We start from the raw sequence: 19,905 nt of genomic DNA, 5'->3' as shown, positions 1-19,905 counted from the left end.
ATAGTTTGTCATGAATAGTTACGAATTTAATTGTTAGATGTGAATGTAACCTTAAAGGAATAGTTCACCCAAAAATGAAAATTTTGTCATCATTTACTCACCCTCAAATTGTTCCAAATCTGTATAAATGTCTATGTTTTGATCAACACAGAAAGATAAAAGGAAAAATGCTCTTGGCCACCATTGACAACAATGGTAGGAATAGTTTCTTTATAAATGTCTTTGTTCTGTTGAACACAAAATAATATATTTCGAAGAATGTTCTGGGGCACTTTTGATTATTGTATTTCTTCCTAATATGTTAGTAGTAATTTTAAAAAATACAATAATTTAAACTTTGTTATTATTGTATAATGTTTAATGCACGACAGTACTGAGGTGCAAATAGTAACTGACAGTATTTCTTATAAGTATTAATAGCATCTAACAACTATTTACACTTAATCCAAACTTGTTTAGTGTGAATAGAATTTACTACTATTTCAACTTAGTGTAAATAGCATCTGTCACTGCTTGTATCTATAGCCGCTTCCATTAATTGATCTCTTTTTTGTGTTTCGGAAAAGAAAGTAATACAGATTTGGAATGACACAGAGATGAGTAAAAGTACAGCTGAGATTCGATTTTTGGGTGAATTACTAAATTAGTGATAAGAGGTTTTAGTAGTATCTGTAAGACGTGTGTACTTTTACAGTACTGTGTGTAGAGTTTAAGCTTTGGATGGCAGTGTGCTAGATCGAACAAAATGTAAGCGGGGTTTTGCGTAATAAAGATAAATTGTTAATACAGAATACGGGCTCTAGGCATGAATATATCTGCAGGAAAATAGGCCAAGAGCTCCTCCTCTTACCATAGTGGTGAGAATGTACTTGTAAAATGCTGATGTCATTCCCAACTCCGATGCCTGAAAAGAAGGCAAAAGAAAGAAGACAATGAACAAGAGTAAGTGTGTGAATGAGTGAGAAAAGGCTGCATGGTTAAGCAGAACATTTAAGAGCTCATTGCAGAATAGACCTTGAGCGGTATACTGATATTTATGGTGCCTATAAATTAAAACACAGGTATATTGAAGAAAGCTGAATTACTCTCGGATAATAAGTGAAACTGGGGCCTGGGAAAGAAATGAAAGAAATCAGACCAGCAGAAAGGGAGAGGAAGCAAAATGAGAGAGATGCTCACAGAATTTATATCACGAGTGGAAGAAAGAAACAAACTAGCATCGTTCAAAAAACACAACCGTGTGTGTTACAAACCTTTTTCAATATAAGGTACGATATAGACGCGTTAGCATCGATAATAATTGTAGCTATTTTGTCGTCACGAATCTCCTTAAGCAGAGGCGTGGGGTCAAGGTTATCGTCCAGCATCCTGATTGACAGCGTCTCGCGAGAGATCAGAAAACGCCTTATCAGCTCCTCGAGTCTCAGCAGACCTGCGGGTAAGAACAGGACAAGATAAAGGTACATAAGGTACATTCAGGACTTGCAAGTAAAGTGAGTTATACAGAACAAAGGGACGTGTAAGGTTGTCGGAAAACAACACGTGTCTATTGGCAATGATGTTTTGAAGAGAGTGCTGGTGTCTGGCGACACAAAGGCCGGAGAAAATGTAAATAACTAGCTGTGCTCTCAAGGGAGCGTGCATGCACAGAGCGAGCCAGTAAAGCCAGTGCCAAACTTTAATTAGCTTGAGGCAGAAGAGAAATCAATGCTCTCCACACTCGCACTACCTCCTTTTCTTTCTTTCACTGATTTCCATTTTTAATTCTTAGTTTCACCACTTCTTTCTTTTCACTTCACTCAGCTTCGTACAGTACATTTGCCTCTTTCTCATGATTTCACAATGCCTTTGAAAAAAGCCATCCTGCCAATTTAAAGCTGTATGGTGTTATCTTCATTATAGTAAACAGTACATTTTCAAAAATACACACAAAGCTGGAATACAGCTCATAAATTATACACACTGCTTTAATGGATAGCTATGGTGATGTTTTGTTGTTGTTTTTTTTCACAGATGAATGACAAGCACAAATATGAGTAGGAGAGCGAGTCAATTATGACACAATATTCATTTTTATAAACTGTTCCTTTAAAGGGACAGTTCACCTAAAAATGAAAATTCTGTCATCATTTACTCATCCTCAGATTGTGCAAAACCTGTTGAAGCTTCTTTGATATGCTGAACACAAAGCAAGATATTTGGAAGAATGTCAGTGACCAAAAAGACCTCACCCCCCATTTACTGCCATATTAGGGAAAATAAATATATGGGAGTCAATGGGGGATGAGATCGATTTGGTTACTGACATTCTTCCAAATATCTTCCTTTGCGTTCAGCAGAACAAAGACATTTATACATGTTTATAACAATCTGAAGGGGAGTAAATGATGACAGAATTTTCCTTTTTTGGTAAACTATCAAATACATTTAAAATACATTTAAAACACCACCTTTGTGTTTGTTTTTCCATGTGCTTGTCTAGTTTGACAGATCTGGGGTCACCACTGAAGAGAAAAGCCACCCAAGTGCGCAGTTTAAAAAATGAATGCCAATGAGATTCATGCACACGGACACAAATGTGAGGACACTGCACACAAAACCTCTTTCTATCTGTTTAGCAAAAAGCTTAAGCGCCACAGCGAGCCCTTTTCTCCCCATCTCTCGCCACCATTTTAAATGAGCTTGATGAGTGGCAAGTTGCACCTACTCTGCTACCATAGCAACCATAGTGCAGCCAACTGGGTCAGAGCCGAGCGGTATGTAGCGGTGCCCTCTCCAACACGCATAAACGTCCAGGCGTACAAACACACACACACGCTCTGAATGCGTGACATGTCTCACGCATTAACACGCGCAGCAGGGAGAGATTTATTCTCAGATTACGTGAAAATTATGCTGCGTAATTGCCCAGCAGTATGTTATTGGCACAGACACCTATTACACGACAGAGAAAAGTAATTGTTAGTGCTTGCAGTAAAGAAGCTCTGCGGTATCATTTGTACTCATGGACTTCTTCTATCGAGCTCATCAGCCTTGAATACACTTTCCAATAATCTGACAGTGGTTCGGCATTAACATCACACTCGAGTGTTTGTTGTAATGTGAAGCATGGACACTTGGGAGTTCAGGAGATGTTCTGGTGTTGTTTTAAATGATCTGTTTTATGTTCACAGAGACGCACCTCTGAAAGGAGTATAGATCACTATAAAAGAAATATTTCATGATAATTCACTCACCCACATGCCCGTGTGTTTATTTCTTCTGTTGAAAACAAATTGAGGCTTTTGAGGAAAGCTTTCAAGGGTTCTTATCCATATTGTTGTGTTCATGAGTAATGTGCAATGTTACTATTTGTGTATACTATTTAGTAATGCCTTGCTGTTGTCACGTGATGAGACGTGACGTATGTACGTAGTTACGTAGTTACCTACGGGAAGAGAAGAAGTTGAGTAAAGAAAGTTACGGATTCACTACTCTCGTGTGGCCTGTATTATTCTTACGTTATCTTGATAACACCACACATATAATGCACTTAAACGAGGGGCTGTTGGTTAAAGTCAAAATTTTTGTTTCTTCAATCTTCAATTTGTTAGCATCTTCAAAAGGCTCTAAACGACACCAGCCGATGGATGAGGACGTTGTCTAGCAAAACGAAAAAATTATGCACATAAATATATGCCTTGATCTGCCTCGGAGTGCTTCCATGTGGTGCATCGACAAACTCATATACTTTGTTAACACGTTGGAAAGGTCACACGTAAACAGAAGTTTCAACCCAGTGGTTACGAATGTGGAGAAGAAGACAAAAGTTCTTGGATTTTGAATGACACGTTTTTTTATTTTTGTGCAAGGCTATTGGTAATGTTTTTGGTTAATGGTAAGTTTGTGTGCATATTAGGGATGTTCAAATCTTTTTAAATCTATGTCACACGTTACCTTTCGTTTTGCTAGACAACACCCTTGAACTGAACCTCAACTGAAATTTGGACCTTAACTAAAAGCCCCCTGTTTATAAGGATAAGAACTCTTTTTTTCAAAAACCTCGATTTGTTTTCGACAGAAGAAATAAACACACGGACATGTATGACATGTGGATGAGTGAATTTTATTTTATAGTGAACTACTCCTTTTAGAGTCCAATAACTAAAGCAATAATGCACGAGTGGAGTGATTTCGTTGAGGGAATGGGGTGTTATTGCCACAATGTGATGCTTTTATAAAATGGCTATAAGATCAACAATTCTTTTAATATACAGTAGCACCAGTGGGAGTTTGCTTAGCGATGAAGAAATGTGCATTTATAGTCATTTTGCAATGACTTATAGCTCATCCAATCAGAATTGACAGTCTGAACTACCCGTTTTTCCTTTATTATTGTTCTCCATGTGAAATAATTTTCCATATTCAAGCTTGAGGGAAGACCAAAACTGACGGGTAAAGTGAGTTCTTAGACTCACATTCAGCCTTAGCACAGACCAGGCTAGCCGATGGGTAGCTGAAGGAGCGTAGGATGGATCCAATGGCAAGGCTCAGATCCTCGTTGCTAGGATACAGAGTCACAGATGCAAACCGCAGGTAAGGAAGTCGTGGAGTTTCCTCTGGACCAATTTTAACATGCGGGATCTGAAAGAAAGAGCACAACGGAGAAACAATTAACAGTGCTGGTGTATAATAAAACACAACAAATATGAATCGAACTAGCAAATGAGGCTCACCTCCTTTTCCCCACAAATGTGACTAACTATGGAACCAGAGGCGGGACTGGAGGCGGGGCCAATCACAGAGACCACACCCTTTGGCAGAATCTGGCACACTATGCAAAATGGTACTCCTTTTATTAAATTCACTCTCACCACACTTCTTCTTTTTTTAATGTATACATTGTCAAGAGATTTGATGACGTGTATGTTTGACTCACTGGTATCTGTAGTTTCATACTGAGAGTCTTTCTGGAGATCAAAGATGTCGACCTCCACGCGAGCTCGAGCTGAGCCCTCCATCATGCTGTTAATGTTCTCACGTGCCAATGCTAACGTTAAACGCTCGCCTCGCCCACAGACAGAGCTGTCATCCAGAATCGCCGCTGACAGACAGAAGAGAACAAGAGATAGACAGACAAGAAGAGAGAAATCATCACAAGAAGTCTAAGGCCTGGTTTCACAGACAAGGCTTGGTTGGTCTCAGACTAAAAGGAATGTGTTACCTGTCTTAACTGAATATAACTTGCCCAGAAATATCTTAAAATGTATCAGTGCCATTTTTTTGTCTCATTTTTATAAAAGCGACATAAATATCTTAATTCAAGACATAGTCCTGGTTTAAGCTAATCTGTGTTTGTGAAACCTGGTCTACGAGTTATGGAAATAAACTGGGGTTAAAATCCCTGATCCAAAAGAACAATTGTGTGCCACTTACCCATCCGTACGGATGACAGAACAGAGGTCTGACTTAGGGAAGAAGGCGGCATGGTAACTAACAGGAAGCGGAAGTAAATCGACAGCAGGAGCGCTGGCAGTTCCGGCATCTTCTACCGCTCCTCATGGAGATGCCTTCTGCTGCCTATAGCACCCCCTAAAAGAACAAAAGACAAACACATACTGTCAACATGTGCTTGTGTACTGCCAAACACAACACTTTATTTTTTTCATTTTTATTCCCAAAAATCCAAACACAAAGGTGTAACCTCCATTCACACTCTTACGCAGGATGGTGTTATATTGGACCCAACCGTGGTGGTGCAAAGCATCATCATGAATCAGTCCGATGACAGTTTGCTGACGCAGGTCATGACCGTGTCACACTCGTCCCTAACAGCAGCACAGGGAAATCTTGCTGACATTCAAACACCTGATGTCTATGATGCTTCCCACTATCTCACGCACAACACGATACAATGTTAGTGAACTCTGACCTTTAAACAGCTTACAAGATTTATTTGACCCCAGGGAGGAAGGAATGGATATACTTCGCCTCCTCGCTCGTTGTTCAGCCCCCCTTATCTCAGTCATTTTGAATATGTCAGCAGACTGAGAAAATGTGTGAGAGAAAATAAACAGAAATGTGTTTGTGTGTGCATAAAGTGTGTCGGAGGCGGTGTGCTGGAACCTATTGTGTGTTGGGAAAGTAAATTAACACTGTACCACACTTTTACCACAATTTATTTTCAAGGCAAACAATGTGGGAGCACCTATTAAACATGAAGCTCAACTTCAGCCAGAGAATAGTTGAAAATATATGAATATTTTTGTATTAACTTCAGCGTTTTTGAAGCTGAAGTTGAGCTACATGTTCATTGGTCCATCCACATTTAATTGTACTACAAGTGTGACTTTGCAAAACTACTAAAATTATTATTGATGTAAGTGTAAGGGGGGTTCCCGTATCAATTCCCTTCACACCCATGGGCCATTAGCACAAATAAGGTTGAAGATGCCTGACATACTAGCAATAAGAATGTCATTATTTTCCAGCCATCATAAAAAAAACATTATGCAGTTATTTTCTCATACTAATGACTGCAAACATAAATCTGAAATACACACCCGCTGTTTGCATTTAATCATGTGTAAATAAATATAATCTTATCAGTCTGCACATAAACTGTGAATTCGTGATGGTTAAGGGGAGAGGAAAGACAGAGAGAAGAAATGACAGAAGAAATGCAGAGAATGACAGAAAGAGGGAGATTGAAAGAGAAATAAATGAGGAAAATAAGAGCGGCACAGAGAGACGCTTGAAGAGGGGCCCTCAGGGAAAGGGAGGGGTAGATAGCAGAAACTGCTTAATTTGTTACTTTTTCATCTTTGTAAGTACGAAGTGAATCTGACAGTTATAATAATAGCATACTGATTCATTCTTCTTAATTGATTTGGATTGTGAAACAAAAACGTTGGAAGCGCGCGTTGCCAGAACCAGATGATGCCGACACATTGAGATTAAGACAGCGGGCTTCTCTTGAACGTAGAGGAAAGCCTTTTCACTTTCTTATCTTTCCCTTCCCACTATGAGCCTGGAACCAGCATGGAAAGTTTCCAGAACGCAGCCAGAAAAAGACACCCGTCATGCGTCCCCCCTGGCGCTCCGCTAGCCGAAACCACAAGAGCTTAATAAAACCATCAAAAGCCCTCTCCATCAAAGGTCTGGACTCAATGACAAACACACAAATATGCAAACATTGCGTGCAGAGTCGTCTTCCATTACGGGAACAAATCAGAGACGCCATGTCACTTCCTTATTCTCTCCTTTTCAGGTTTTGACAGTTGATTCAGTCAGCTTTCCTTCACATTTGACAATCTTTTAGTGCTCTGAGCCTCTTACTTGGTCTTTAACCGGCTCTGAATCAAACACACATGTGCACACTAACTCTTACAAAAAGAAAATCCACCAGCTTGACAGTCTATCCTTACTTTCCTAACTGCCTTCTGATCCTACCAGTCTTAGCTTTTCCACAGACCTCTCTGTCACACACATACACTCACACAAACTTCTTAACCTTTGAAAAGGGTCTTTGTAACTAGCAGACATTAATGAGGGCAAACATATACGTCAAATCCAGCATATATGGTGGGTGCACAGATGAGCGGATGGACAAGTGATCAGCGCAGGCTTAAGACTGCCGGACAAAGAGTCGCCTCGCAGCAGAAAGCAAATGACTTTCAGCCCCCTCGCACATCAATGCCATGAAATTAAGAGTGATCGAAGCCGACATCCAGCAGTTGTGGTCGTGCCAATAAGAGATGAGCATTTCCTTGGCAGGATTTCACAGACAGTGGTTAAACGCAGGTGTGGTCAGTCGCTGTTGAATATTTGATTTTGCTTTAACACTTTTTTACACTGCGTGATAAGATATGAAGATGAAAGGCTTATGTCAGTGTGAAAGCTTGTTCTATGTGTCAGATGAATGATTAAACCCACCCTGCTGTGCCAACAGATTTAAATGAGAGCATTTCAGCTCCACGGCTTTTTCAGTATTCCCTTTGGCAAAATAAATAAATACCATGATTCCTCCATGTATGACGTCCGAGGATGTTCTCTAGAGCCTTGACACTTTGAGACTTGGGAGTTTATATTGGCAAGCAAGGTGCAGGCCGCAGTAAAGACGTGTAAAGTGCGGCATAACCAAAAACGCAACACAGAACCACTTCCAAAAACATGCGAATGAATTCACCACTACATTACAAAATAAGGACATACTTCAAGTGCAAGTACATGTCCAGTGTGGAGAAGCTTTTTTATTCATATGCCCCCTCAGAGTTCCCGCCAACTGAAACTTGTTAAAGTTAAATGGAGCTTCTGAAGAGAATTGATTAATAACTGTGAAAAATAAGAGGGGCGATTGTCAAAAACCCTTTGTCAGAAATCACCCAACAGTTTGAACAGTCCAATTGAGTTTCTCCCGCAGGTCACCAAACTTGTATAACCTTTCCTTATAAAAACTAAATGTCAAGCCTGTACATTTCCATAAAACGTTGCCTGTTGCATAGTAATGACTTTGCTAATGTAATGTTCTGGAATGTTAAGTTCAGTTGCAATTTTGCTCAATAAAAACATTAATTAGATTACGATTGAACCCAGGTCCTTCTAAACATCCTCTTACACAAAGAGTGCTGCAGTGATTAAGTATTTTTGAAGGGCCAACATGGACATCAACAGAAGGCCAACCCGGACATCAGAAAATGTGATATATAGAAAAATTTGCTATGTGTTCAACAGAAGTTTTTGAAATGCTTTGTCTTACTAATATTCTTCAGAAATTAACAGATTTTTTTAATGATTTTTGAAGCCTTAATGCAATCAGCAGACATAAAAAGCTAACCCCAGGCTGTAAAAAAACCATAGTGATTTGAGTTTAACATCACCACCACTATGCTTCCAACTAACTTTATTAAAAATATGTTTCCTGATACTGAACTGGTCTGTGGATGAATCTCTCCATCACCTTTATTTTGGGAATCATGTCCATTTTGCATTATTTTTTAAATTGTTATGCTTGATACCGTTTAAATGTGAAGGTAAATCAATTGTGAAATCTGAGAGCTTGTAGATTTTAAATAGAGAGCTTATAAAGTATTTGTACTGCTACTGTAAAGTCTCAGACAGCATCTGTGGTGTGTTTATTTTACCAAAACCAAAAACCCATCTAGGGTTTTGGCCTACAAAACTACATCATGACAGCAGCACTCCATAACAATTTAAGCAGTTAAAATGTGCTTTTCCTTTGGTTATGTTTTGTAGCAGCTATAGGGCACCAAATGACCCAGAAATGTGACCTCTTAAAAAAAAAGAAAGTGCACTGTCTGCTCCAGTACATGTTTTGTCAGGGCTATAACTGGCTTTGTGCTTCACTGGATTATGATGAACCTTTACAAACACTAGCGATATTCATTTTATGAGCTTTTTATTAGCCTTTAAAGAAAAAGCCACATATCGCGTGTTTATGATGAAGTTAAGTCGCAGATCAACCGATGGTTTTCATGATACTTTGTGACATTCACACAAACGCTCGCGCACACATTTTAAATGAGTCAGACGACATTCGCTCCATCCATGCCTTTCTCTCATAGCCAGATTATGCTGCCGTGGCAACAGGATGAGATGGGATTGGTGGGAGAGAATGTGTCTGATATTGCTGCAAGTTAATGTTGGTTTTTCATCTACCACCTTTGAAGTTCATCAGTATGGAAATGGAACACAGTGAATTTTGATCTTTTCACTTGGCATGAAACTGAATCTGATTATGGGTTTCTCTGGGATTATTGTTAGCATTTCCGAGTCGTTTTTGATGTGACGCTGCTGTTGATTCTACATTTTACTTCAGATAAGTCTACCAAAAGCGCCCAAAATAGAGTGTTAAAAACACTCTTACCGTACGTTATCCTAAACTCAGCTACACTAAATCGAGAACATTGTATAAACAGACACATGTACTTATTATCTTAAATACCTTTTGACCTCTGAGAACACAAATCTCTCTTTACTTTGTACAAAGACGCTAAACCCCAAGGGCTCTTATCTGAATTAGGCAACATCAAGCTCATCACACACTATAAAAGCAACTCCTTTGTTTAAGAATCTCATTAGGCTGGAATAGATCTGCAGGGTTATTGCCGACTTCCTCAGAGTATTCCTGGATGTTCGCCGGGTAAACGCATGGGACACCTGTTAGCATGCCCAATAGAATCTCATTAAATCAGTGCAAGCTTGATGAAATCTAGTTATCAAGTTCACTGAGGTCTAATTAAGCTCAGCTAAACCAGCTGAATCCCAGGTAGAGTTCCAGATAGCTTATTAGGCTAGGATCAAGTTCCACGGATATGACTCTGGAGATTTTACAGCTAAAATGTTTATCAGGCCACCAGTGATGTGTCATTATGGTAATTGGCCATATGCTAAAATGAAAAACCAAATAAGCGAAAAGGCTTGGTATTTATGGAAGCACAAACATTTAATGTGAGATTAGCATGGCCTCGTTTCATAGCTCAGTGAGTCGGGACTGAGGGTTTGAACACATCCATAATGCATACTGTATATCTGTATGTGTATGTGTAGGAGGTGGGTTTGCGTGTGTGTCTTTCTTAAAAACTTTCAAGCTTTCACAACAGATCAGAGGATGATCACAGAAACTATTAACATATGAATTTCATGGCAATTATAACAGAGCCGGTGTTTGCTGCGCTTGCCCCTGGATATTTTGCTTAGAAGTATCCTAATAGCTTTTTCACTACATTTCTTGCTTAAATTTTTCCCCTTTTTTTACTAAATTGTTCTCATAACATATATTGCCTTTCCTGAACATTTTACACAGTTTATTCAAGAATTAACAAAGAATTGACGGAAAAGTCTAGAAATAATCAACCTCTTTGTACAGTGCATTACAAATTTAAACACAAATATTTTAGGAATCTGTCAAAAAAAAATGCATTGCAATTTAGTGGGCAAACAACAAACTGAAACAACAACCCGGTCTCATCAATAAATCATAAATAAAACGCTGTTGCATTATTGTGTAATACCTTCGCCAAAGTTCGATTTTCAGGCATATGATACGCCAATGTTTGCGTGCACCTCGGTGGAGAGCAGCCATTTTTAATTGTACATGAAGAGGAAAGTTAACATTAAGTTTAAGTTTGGAGACAGGTTAATGAGACAAATTGCTTTTTATTATGCACACACTCTCAATTGGCGTATCATATGCACGCAAAAATAGGCGTATTGTATGCACGCAAAATCGAACTTTGGCATAAGTATTACACGATATTGCACAGCGCGTGTTATTTATACGCAATTCATGAGAGTGGGCATATTCTTATATTTTTGTACCTCAATTTGAGGCAGTACACTCAGCCTCTCTCAGACGTCAGAAATGAATCAAACTTAATGTGCATTAAAACATTTTCTATTGATGACTGCAAGTAAATTACTGTTTTTGGGCATCTGAAAAAAGTAAATTTGAAAGAATTATGGATAACAACTATAATTAGAAATACTACTTTGACTATTTGGTGAATTAACCATTACAGAAACATAAAAAATCCATTGGCTGCTGCAGGTGTCAAATACAGATTTGACTGCCCCATCTATCAAAAGCAGCAACTGTGCAAAACTTGTTTTACACTATGACAGATTCACAAAACGATCTGTACTGAAATGTTCTTTTCCCTGTTAAGATCAGATCCGGCTCCAAAGCATTCATAACAGTTGCCAAGGAAGTCCTAGTAGTTTCAATGAATATTATTTTTTTTGACTGGTGGGAAAGTTTTGAATCGTGGAAGTACATAGAAGTATGTGGAATTTAATTAAAAATCCACGCCACAGACAGAAAAAGATTCAATTTTTTTAATCAAACCCAAACCCCCACACACGCGCATTGGCATACAGGTGATTTATCTTTCTCTCCTCTCCACCCATTCATAGCATTTAATCGCATGGCCTTACAGCCAAGTATACAATCAATAACTCGTCACCTGACATCACACAATGCAGTGACAGGGGATTACATACAGCAGGCGAAGAAGAGAGCTAACAAAGCTTCAGAAAAGAAAAGTTATAGGAGGAGAACAAAAATGGGTGCTGTGCCGCTGTTAACCAAGTAATTAAGTGACGGGCAGGAATAGGAAAGTGTAAATCATGTCCAAGAGCGAGAACACGAATGAAAGAGGATGAACGTGTGATGGAAAGAGTGAAGAGGGAGTTAGTTTGGAGAGAAAGATAGAGAGAGCAGGAGGGTGGAAGTGTGGGTGGCGATGGAGGATTCTAAATATAACTGCAGGGTTATAGAATATAAGCGAGAGATCATACTGTTGTGTTTGATTACTTAACTCATACAGTCATGGTAACCAAACCGAACCAGCACATGAAAGCACATCTAACACTCACCGAGGTGTTTAACTGATACTAGAGGTTTCTTCCGCAACTCGTGCCAACATCATGAAACGTACAAATGCATCTCTTTGTCGGCCACGCGTCCAAGCAGGCATCAAAAATAACACATAGATCATAGTGCAGAAAAATCTATCTGCCTTTACGATCCAAAAACCCTCAGCAGACTGCTACAACTCGCAGTCCACCTCACCAGGGAATATTTATGTAAGTACTGTATACACAGCAAATTCACCGTACAGGAAACATACTCTACATGTGTTACGCTGAGCGGCCACGTGTTTACTCATACTGTATAAATCAGCTGGAAGCGAATAAAAGCAGGGTAGTGATGCTCTGTGGGAACAGCAGGGAAGGGTCACGGAGAGGAACTGATGCCTCTTTGTTTGTTAGTCTCTGGTGAGAGACCGTAAACAATAAACAACCTGTGTCTTTGCAAACTCCACGCTTCAGCCCCCAGCTGAGAGGAGCTATCCCCGAGCAGCCTGGAGGGCCAGGTAGCTGATACTGAGAATAAAACGCATCAAAATTCACGATTCATGTTGTCGTTGGTGCTTTATGACAACTTCTGGCTGTGGGTTTGAAGCGATTGTCCCACACAGTATAAATGGCAGATGGTTTATTATATAGTTTGTTGGAGTCGCCCTTTTTCTGCAGAAATTGGAGCTTTGAAAGTCACGATTGGTAAACAATGGGCAGGGTTTGTCCACTGTAAATCTTTGTGCATGTCCGTGCATTCATTCAGTTTGATGGATTCTTGTAAACGTTTTGTTTAGATATGATGTTGTATAATTTATGATTCCGTTACTTTGGAATGTCGTTGTAGTATGGCCAGAGGACATTTTGCAATACCCTAGGTTTTGGTGTAACACCGCCATAGATATACTTTTAACTTGCTAGCTAATGTAATTTACTTGTTATTGCTATGGCAAGTTATCAGAAAATCTAAGTTAAGCACATTTTAATTCACCTGTGAAATAATCGTCCTGTCTAATCAGCATCTTGATATTTCACACCTGTGATGTGGATGGATTATCTTGGGCATGGAGAAGTGGTCACTAACACAGATTTTGACAGAATTGTGAACAACATTTGAAAGAGTAGCCGTTTTGTGTACATAGAAAAAGTCTTAGATCTTTGAGTTCATCTCATGACAAATGGGGGCAAAAAAGTGTTGCATTTATAATTTTGGTCGGTGTAAGTGCTTTCATTTAGCTCACCACACTGAAACACTGTTAACTGTTCAACTGTATTTAAAGGTCAATGGCAATCGGAAGCTAGCATTAAAGCTGTATCAAAACCGCAGTTTCTGCTCCGCTGTGGTGTGCGCTGTAGCTTTAAACCCAATGCTTGGCCCACTCTATCAAACAGCAGAAATGTCATCGTACACTGAGGTAATAGTGTTCTTAATAAGTCTCTAACAGGCAAAGATTAAGTGCTACGCTCTCACCAGCAGCACACCGGCTTCCTGCATGATTTTCATTTAAAGAGACACCACACCTCTAAATGGCGCCATTTATCTCTGACCAAATGAGTTCACTCACCATAGTACAGCCTCACGTGACCAAGAGTAATGAAGCCTGCAGGTGAAGCGGCCAATTTAATCTCTGGGAAAGAGAGATAGAGGAGGCCATGAAGGGCCAGATTAGGCTCATTACGAGGGGGAGCTGTAATGGTGGGCTTTAGAAATGGAGGTTGAGGGATGGGGCATGTACTATAGGTGAGTGAATAAAAAGCTGTTTGAACCGGATGATCAGATATGAACACAAAAACAGCAATTACGTCATTCTACATGAACTTTTGCATTCTCTATTTAACCTAAAATGCATAGGGAATAATACATTTCGTTGTCCTTCTAAGGATCTAAGGATGCATGTAATTCATTTATTTTCAGTATTCACCTTTTGTGGTGCTCAGAAGAACAAAAGTCATGCAGGTTGGGTGAGTAATCAGAATGTTCCTTTTTTGGTGCACAGTCTCTTTAAAAATATCAATGTGTTTTAGGGTTAATTCACTTCTTGCTAGCACTGTAATGAACTCACTGGACTGATTCACAGCTGGTGGCAATACTGCATACGAATGCGAATGAGTTGCTTTTCTCTCAGATCTACTCTCAACAAGTATGTTATCATGCGGACTAAGCTGATGTCCTATTTCAGCCATTTAAAGGTATAATGAACCCAGTGTACGCTACACAAAGACAGTATGATATAGGGATGGACAGAGAAAGCAATAGGGAAACAGCATTGGATAAAAGCATTTGGTTGAAGTTTGAGGCACAAGGCTGGAAGAATACTAACGCTTGATCAGATCCAAATATGGGAGGTATAAAAAACAAACTGTCCTACTTTTTACTAATGGATGAAAAAGAGAGAGGTAGAGATGTCTCTCTTGACTCATGCCATATATGGAAAAATACTCACTGCGCTGATGTCCAGTACAATGTTTCGGTTAGAATAACACCTCTCTCAACACCACACCACTAAAAGCTCTCCAACTCAAACCCACGTAGACATACTGAGCATCTATTACTAGAGCGTGTTTGTCTTTATGTATATATAAACTGAGATATATACACAAATCTTCATGATTCATTGGTACACCACTGGCACAACACATTACTAGCTCACAGCTTGAGTTTTTGTTGTTCGCAGGATGGTTCATTAATCATGAGAAATGCTAAGTCTGTATTGCGATGCCCTCAGAAGTTGTCAAAAGCAAGAGTGTTCCTCGACCACGATCTGCTGTAATCGTACGCTTTGAAATTTTGTGTAACTTAGCGCATTAACTTAAAAAAACTTGAAATATAACACAGGAAAAAGTGAACGTGGGGAAAACAGAACAATGGATTCATGAGGACCCTAGAAATGATTATATGGAACAAGGTGCTTCAGCTTCTTCATGTGGAAAGAAAAGAGGGATGGTGAGAGACGGACACAGAAATCCAGAGAGATATCAGAGCTCAAATCTACAGGAGCAGAAATAAACTCCAGTGGGTGTGATCGAGCCTGAGGTGGGGGAATAGGAGAGAGAGAGAGAGAGAGAGAGAGAGAGAGAGAGAGAAGCACATGAAGAACAGAGATACTCCTCTGTTGAGAAATGTATGCTGACAGAGGCAGAGAGAGTGAGAGAGCCACATGAAAGGATAGAGTCACCTTTGTTTGAGTAAGGCATGTTCACACTCCATCAAAGCACCCGACAGAAGTGACAGTGGGGTGTACAGGAACTGAATAAAGTACAATGTGTATTTGTGTTGAGGAAGTTCCAACAAGTTTTTGCTTTTTTCTTTCAGGTTTGATATTACTATCCATACTCAGTTTTTACTACTTTTGGAATTGTGTTGAATAGTTGTACATATAGAGGTGACATGATTATGTCCATATATTCAGTTCTTGGACAATGTCCAGCAACATTCTTGGTAACAGTACAGACGGTGAATATTAAATGAATCATGCTGGCATCATGTGGCAGGGGTACTACTACTAGCCACTATCTTATTATTTTACAAAATACGGCAGCTGATGTGTTGGCGTATAAATCTGTAATTGCCAAATTTGTCACAGAAAAGTCACTTGTAGAGTGGCATTTAATGATCATAGAAGCTCAGAATATAAAATGTTGTGGCTATCACACAACATGGCAAAATATTTTTGAAACATATTTTTAAAAAGTGTGAGTAAAAATGTTTTTTTCATTTGACTTATTATATAAATTACTGTGTCTTATTATTACACATACTGCAAATTGTTGAGTCTTTAAATCTATTGCCAGTCCAAGTTGCTTTTTTAGCATTAACAGTGTTTTTTTGCATAAAGGAACCCAAAAGTAAAGATTCTGTCAAGATTACTTCCGGTTGTTTCAAATCTTTAAAAAATGTGTATGAATGTCTTTGTTCTGATGAACACAGAGAAAGATATTTGGATGAATGCTTGCAACTAAACAGTTCTTTGCCACCATTAACTTCCATGGTAGAAATAAATGGCTTTATAAATGTCTTTGTTTTGTTGAACTTAAATAAGTTTTTTTGAAGACTACTATTGTATTTTTTCCCACTATGGTAGTCAATGGTTGCCAAGAACTGTTTGGTTACAAGCATTCTTCCAAATATCTTCTCTGTGTTCATTGGAGAAGAAGAAATGTATACCGATTTGGAATAACTTAAGGGGGAGAAACAGAATTTTTATCTTGGTGAACTGTCCCTTTAAGGTATCAATATAGTATCATTCCAGAGGCTGATACTGCACCGCACACCTGAACCAATATTGTAGTTTATGTATATGTATAATCTGTGTGTCCTCAGAGATAGTTCCGAGTTGATTTTAAAACTCTCATTCATAAAATGCTCCTATATTTTCAACCTACTTCTCAGCTTTGGCTGAAGTAAGCCAAAGTGTGAAAAAGCCTCAAAAGGTTTTAAGTGAACATCGTGTGAGCTGAAGGTTAACATGTGGCCAAGCTGCGTGAGAGCCGTGAAAGACGTAATCACATAACTTTAAATAATCCTTCCACTGAAGCTCATTCAATATTAACATGCTGTTTTAATTCCTCAAACACTTTATTTGTAATGGACTGTGACATCAGTGGAGACTACAGACATTCTGAAATACATAAAGCAGGGTCATGTTTTTAAATTCGTGATTAGATGAAGCGAATCAGTTCTGTTTGGGTGGGTGAGAGACATCAAGGGCTGTGTGAGTGTGTGAGAGAGTGTGTGTGTGTGTGTGTGTATGTGTGCGTGCGTGTGTGTGCGCGTTCGAAAGCAAGAGAGAGAGATTGAGTTTTTAAAGGAATCGATTCCTTTAAGACATTTTACATTTGTGTGCATGAGAGTACTGTTCATGTGAAAAAAACATATGCCACAGATTTAATGTGTGTTTAAAGTCATTCTGTGTTAGATCTAGCTGTGAATGTGTTAGTGGGCGAAGCCTTTGGTATGGCTGTCTTCAGAGTGCTACTTATAGAGAAACTTGAATATTTAATGCCCATCAGTCTTTAATTAGTTACAATAACATGTGCAATCAGCACAAAATAACAGTGATGACTGAGATTTAAGCTGGCACCTGCCATGCAACGTGCCACCCAGAGAGACCCTCGACCACAGAGCAAAGAGAGAGACTCTCGACCACATCACAGAAAGAGAGAGATTCTCAACTACAGTGCAGAAACAGAGATCCTCAATCAAAGGGTAGAGAGGAGAGAGACACTCAATCACAGCAAACAGAGAGAGAGAGAGAGATATATAGAGAGAGGGAGAGATATAGAGAGAGAGATATATATATATAGAGAGAGATATATAGAGAGAGATAGAGAGAGAGAGAGAGAGAGAGAGAGAGAGAGAGAGAGAGAGAGAGAGATGTAGAGAGAGAGAGAAATGTCCTCACTCTCATCTGGTCCAATAGTTTTAGTTGTGATGTTTCACTAACATCTCCTGACCCTCATTGCACTGACGCTCCGGGCATAACAATACTGTCAAACTACTTAGATTTAACCAAATCACAAGAAATATGAAACTGAATTATATCAACTATATCAAGTAAAAATGTGGCCGTAAAACAAGAACACAAAATGGCTTTGAACAGGTACAAAATTGCCACAGCAACAGTCAGACACAGAAAACATGGTTCACATGGGAAGAAAGGTTGTGTCCACATTGAGATCAAATAGAGGCCTAGCTGCACTTTCTGACTGAATGCATAAAATAACCATAAAACGCACAAACACACACACAGCACATTTCCCCATTTATGTAACACCAAAAAAATGCCCTTCTAATTATAGGGACACAAAGACTGCTGTGGGATAGCAGCACATTATGTGCCTGTCTGCCACAGTATGAGGAACACTGAGTGATGTGACATGAGTCTGTCTCCATCATTTCATTGTTGATCTTTCTAACTGTATTTAATTAGTAATTTTGGTAACACTTTAATTGAAGCATGTATGTATAATTCATTATAAAGAGTTATTAAAGGGTTAAATGCATAGTTCTTCAAAATGTGTGCTGTAATGCATTATATGTAGTTGTAAACAATTATAACCAATTTAAAATGTGTAGTGTAACAATGAATCGCTAAGTGTTACAATGTATTAACTGCAATAACAATCATTTATAAGACACTACAATGCATTAAAAGGTGATTTACAACGCTTTAAAGCTACTTTTTTAATGCATTATACATACTTACTTTAAGGAAAGTGTTACCGTAATTTTTTATAACTGTTGTTGCGCCTATCAGACATGAATTGATATTTAGGGACAAAGGTGGGATGGTGAGCGATAATATGTGCCAACGAAAATAAATAAACACAACAAAATGCAGCTATGTAGACAGTACATTGTACACTATTTTCCTTTCATCTCACATTATGTACTTTGCACTTTTAATGTCAGTTTACACAGTTTTATTTATACGCTGTACACATCGGCAATACAAATATACCAATTATTTGTCATAACAATAAAGCAGCTTGAAACTAAAAAATTACAAAGAGAGAGAGATAGACAGAGATAGAGAAAGAGAGAGACTTTGCAGGATTTGTGAGGTTGTTCTTTTTGCTGGCTGCTCTGAATTAAATATTTTTTTCTCATTGTTAACATGTAAATTCCCGTGTCACTGCTGCCGCCGCAGGCCTTCCAGTTCTGCTCACCGTTAGAGGACAAGAGAATAAGCCACACACGCACAGATTCACCTCCCTTGGACCAACACAATGACAGAGGCAGAAGGACACAATGAACAAGACCGCTGAAGCACACTAACATAATTATAAATACACACGCATGGAATGGATCATGGGCTAGGCCGATGAGGCAAGTGCCCTAGGGCTTTTAACTGTCAGAGGCCTAAAGATGAGAGCGCCGAAGTGGCCTGACACCTGGAAACAAATGTCAAATGACATAACGCTTGAATGTGTGCCAAAACTATAATGAGATACAATGAACAATTAAAAACCAAAGAAGCATTAAACTGGAGCACAATTCAATTTCATAATAAATGAAAAATAGAAGATTAAAATTGCATAGCTGGTTAAGGTGTACATATGTCAATTATTAACGCATTCATGACATGTTGACCTGTGTCATATGCTTGTACCTATTATGCTGTTTGTGTGTAATATTTTACCCCCAGCTGCCCCACACAGCTCCCCCTATCTCTCACCCCCCATCATCTACCTCCTTCCCCCTCCTGGTCAGAGGTGAAGGACAGACAGACCTGAAGAGGAGGGCACACTAAATAAAGGGGTGCTATTTTCCCTTCAGTTTGATTTACTGCTTCTCTCTCTGTTATACCACACTTCAGGGCTCTGGGGCCCCAGCAGCCTCCTCAATCTCAATAAACAGGGCCAGTGAGAGAGAGAAATTTGTGAGAAATGGTATCAGCACAAAAATTATTTATTAACGCTGAAAACATCAGGGGACAAAACAGCACTAAATATTGGAGAAAGAAGGTGTGGAGGAGGGAAACAGATCAGGATGCGTAAAGGAAGAATGTAAAGGATACAGTAAGGTACAGTAAACTTCACGACTGC

General features: G+C 39.1%; 1 protein-coding gene across 1 annotated transcript in view; it reads right to left on the bottom strand.

Annotated features, from left to right (window-relative positions):
* grik5 (glutamate receptor, ionotropic, kainate 5) overlaps window positions 1-19,905 on the bottom strand; it is a 49,300-nt gene that overhangs the window by 8,372 nt on the left and 21,023 nt on the right. The window contains exons 4-9 of the mRNA XM_056763337.1: window positions 5,416-5,571; window positions 4,919-5,083; window positions 4,716-4,813; window positions 4,458-4,623; window positions 1,254-1,432; window positions 851-904 (exon numbers count right to left, since the gene is read on the bottom strand). Coding sequence (XP_056619315.1) covers window positions 851-904; window positions 1,254-1,432; window positions 4,458-4,623; window positions 4,716-4,813; window positions 4,919-5,083; window positions 5,416-5,524 — 771 coding nt within the window. The 5' untranslated portion in view covers window positions 5,525-5,571. The remainder of the gene's footprint in view (window positions 1-850; window positions 905-1,253; window positions 1,433-4,457; window positions 4,624-4,715; window positions 4,814-4,918; window positions 5,084-5,415; window positions 5,572-19,905) is intronic.

This window comes from Triplophysa dalaica, chromosome 12, assembly GCF_015846415.1.
Source record: "Triplophysa dalaica isolate WHDGS20190420 chromosome 12, ASM1584641v1, whole genome shotgun sequence".
Lineage (NCBI taxonomy): Eukaryota > Metazoa > Chordata > Actinopteri > Cypriniformes > Nemacheilidae > Triplophysa > Triplophysa dalaica.
The sequence above is the reverse complement of the archived record's forward strand: the minus strand, read 5'-3'. Positions and strand labels throughout refer to the sequence as shown.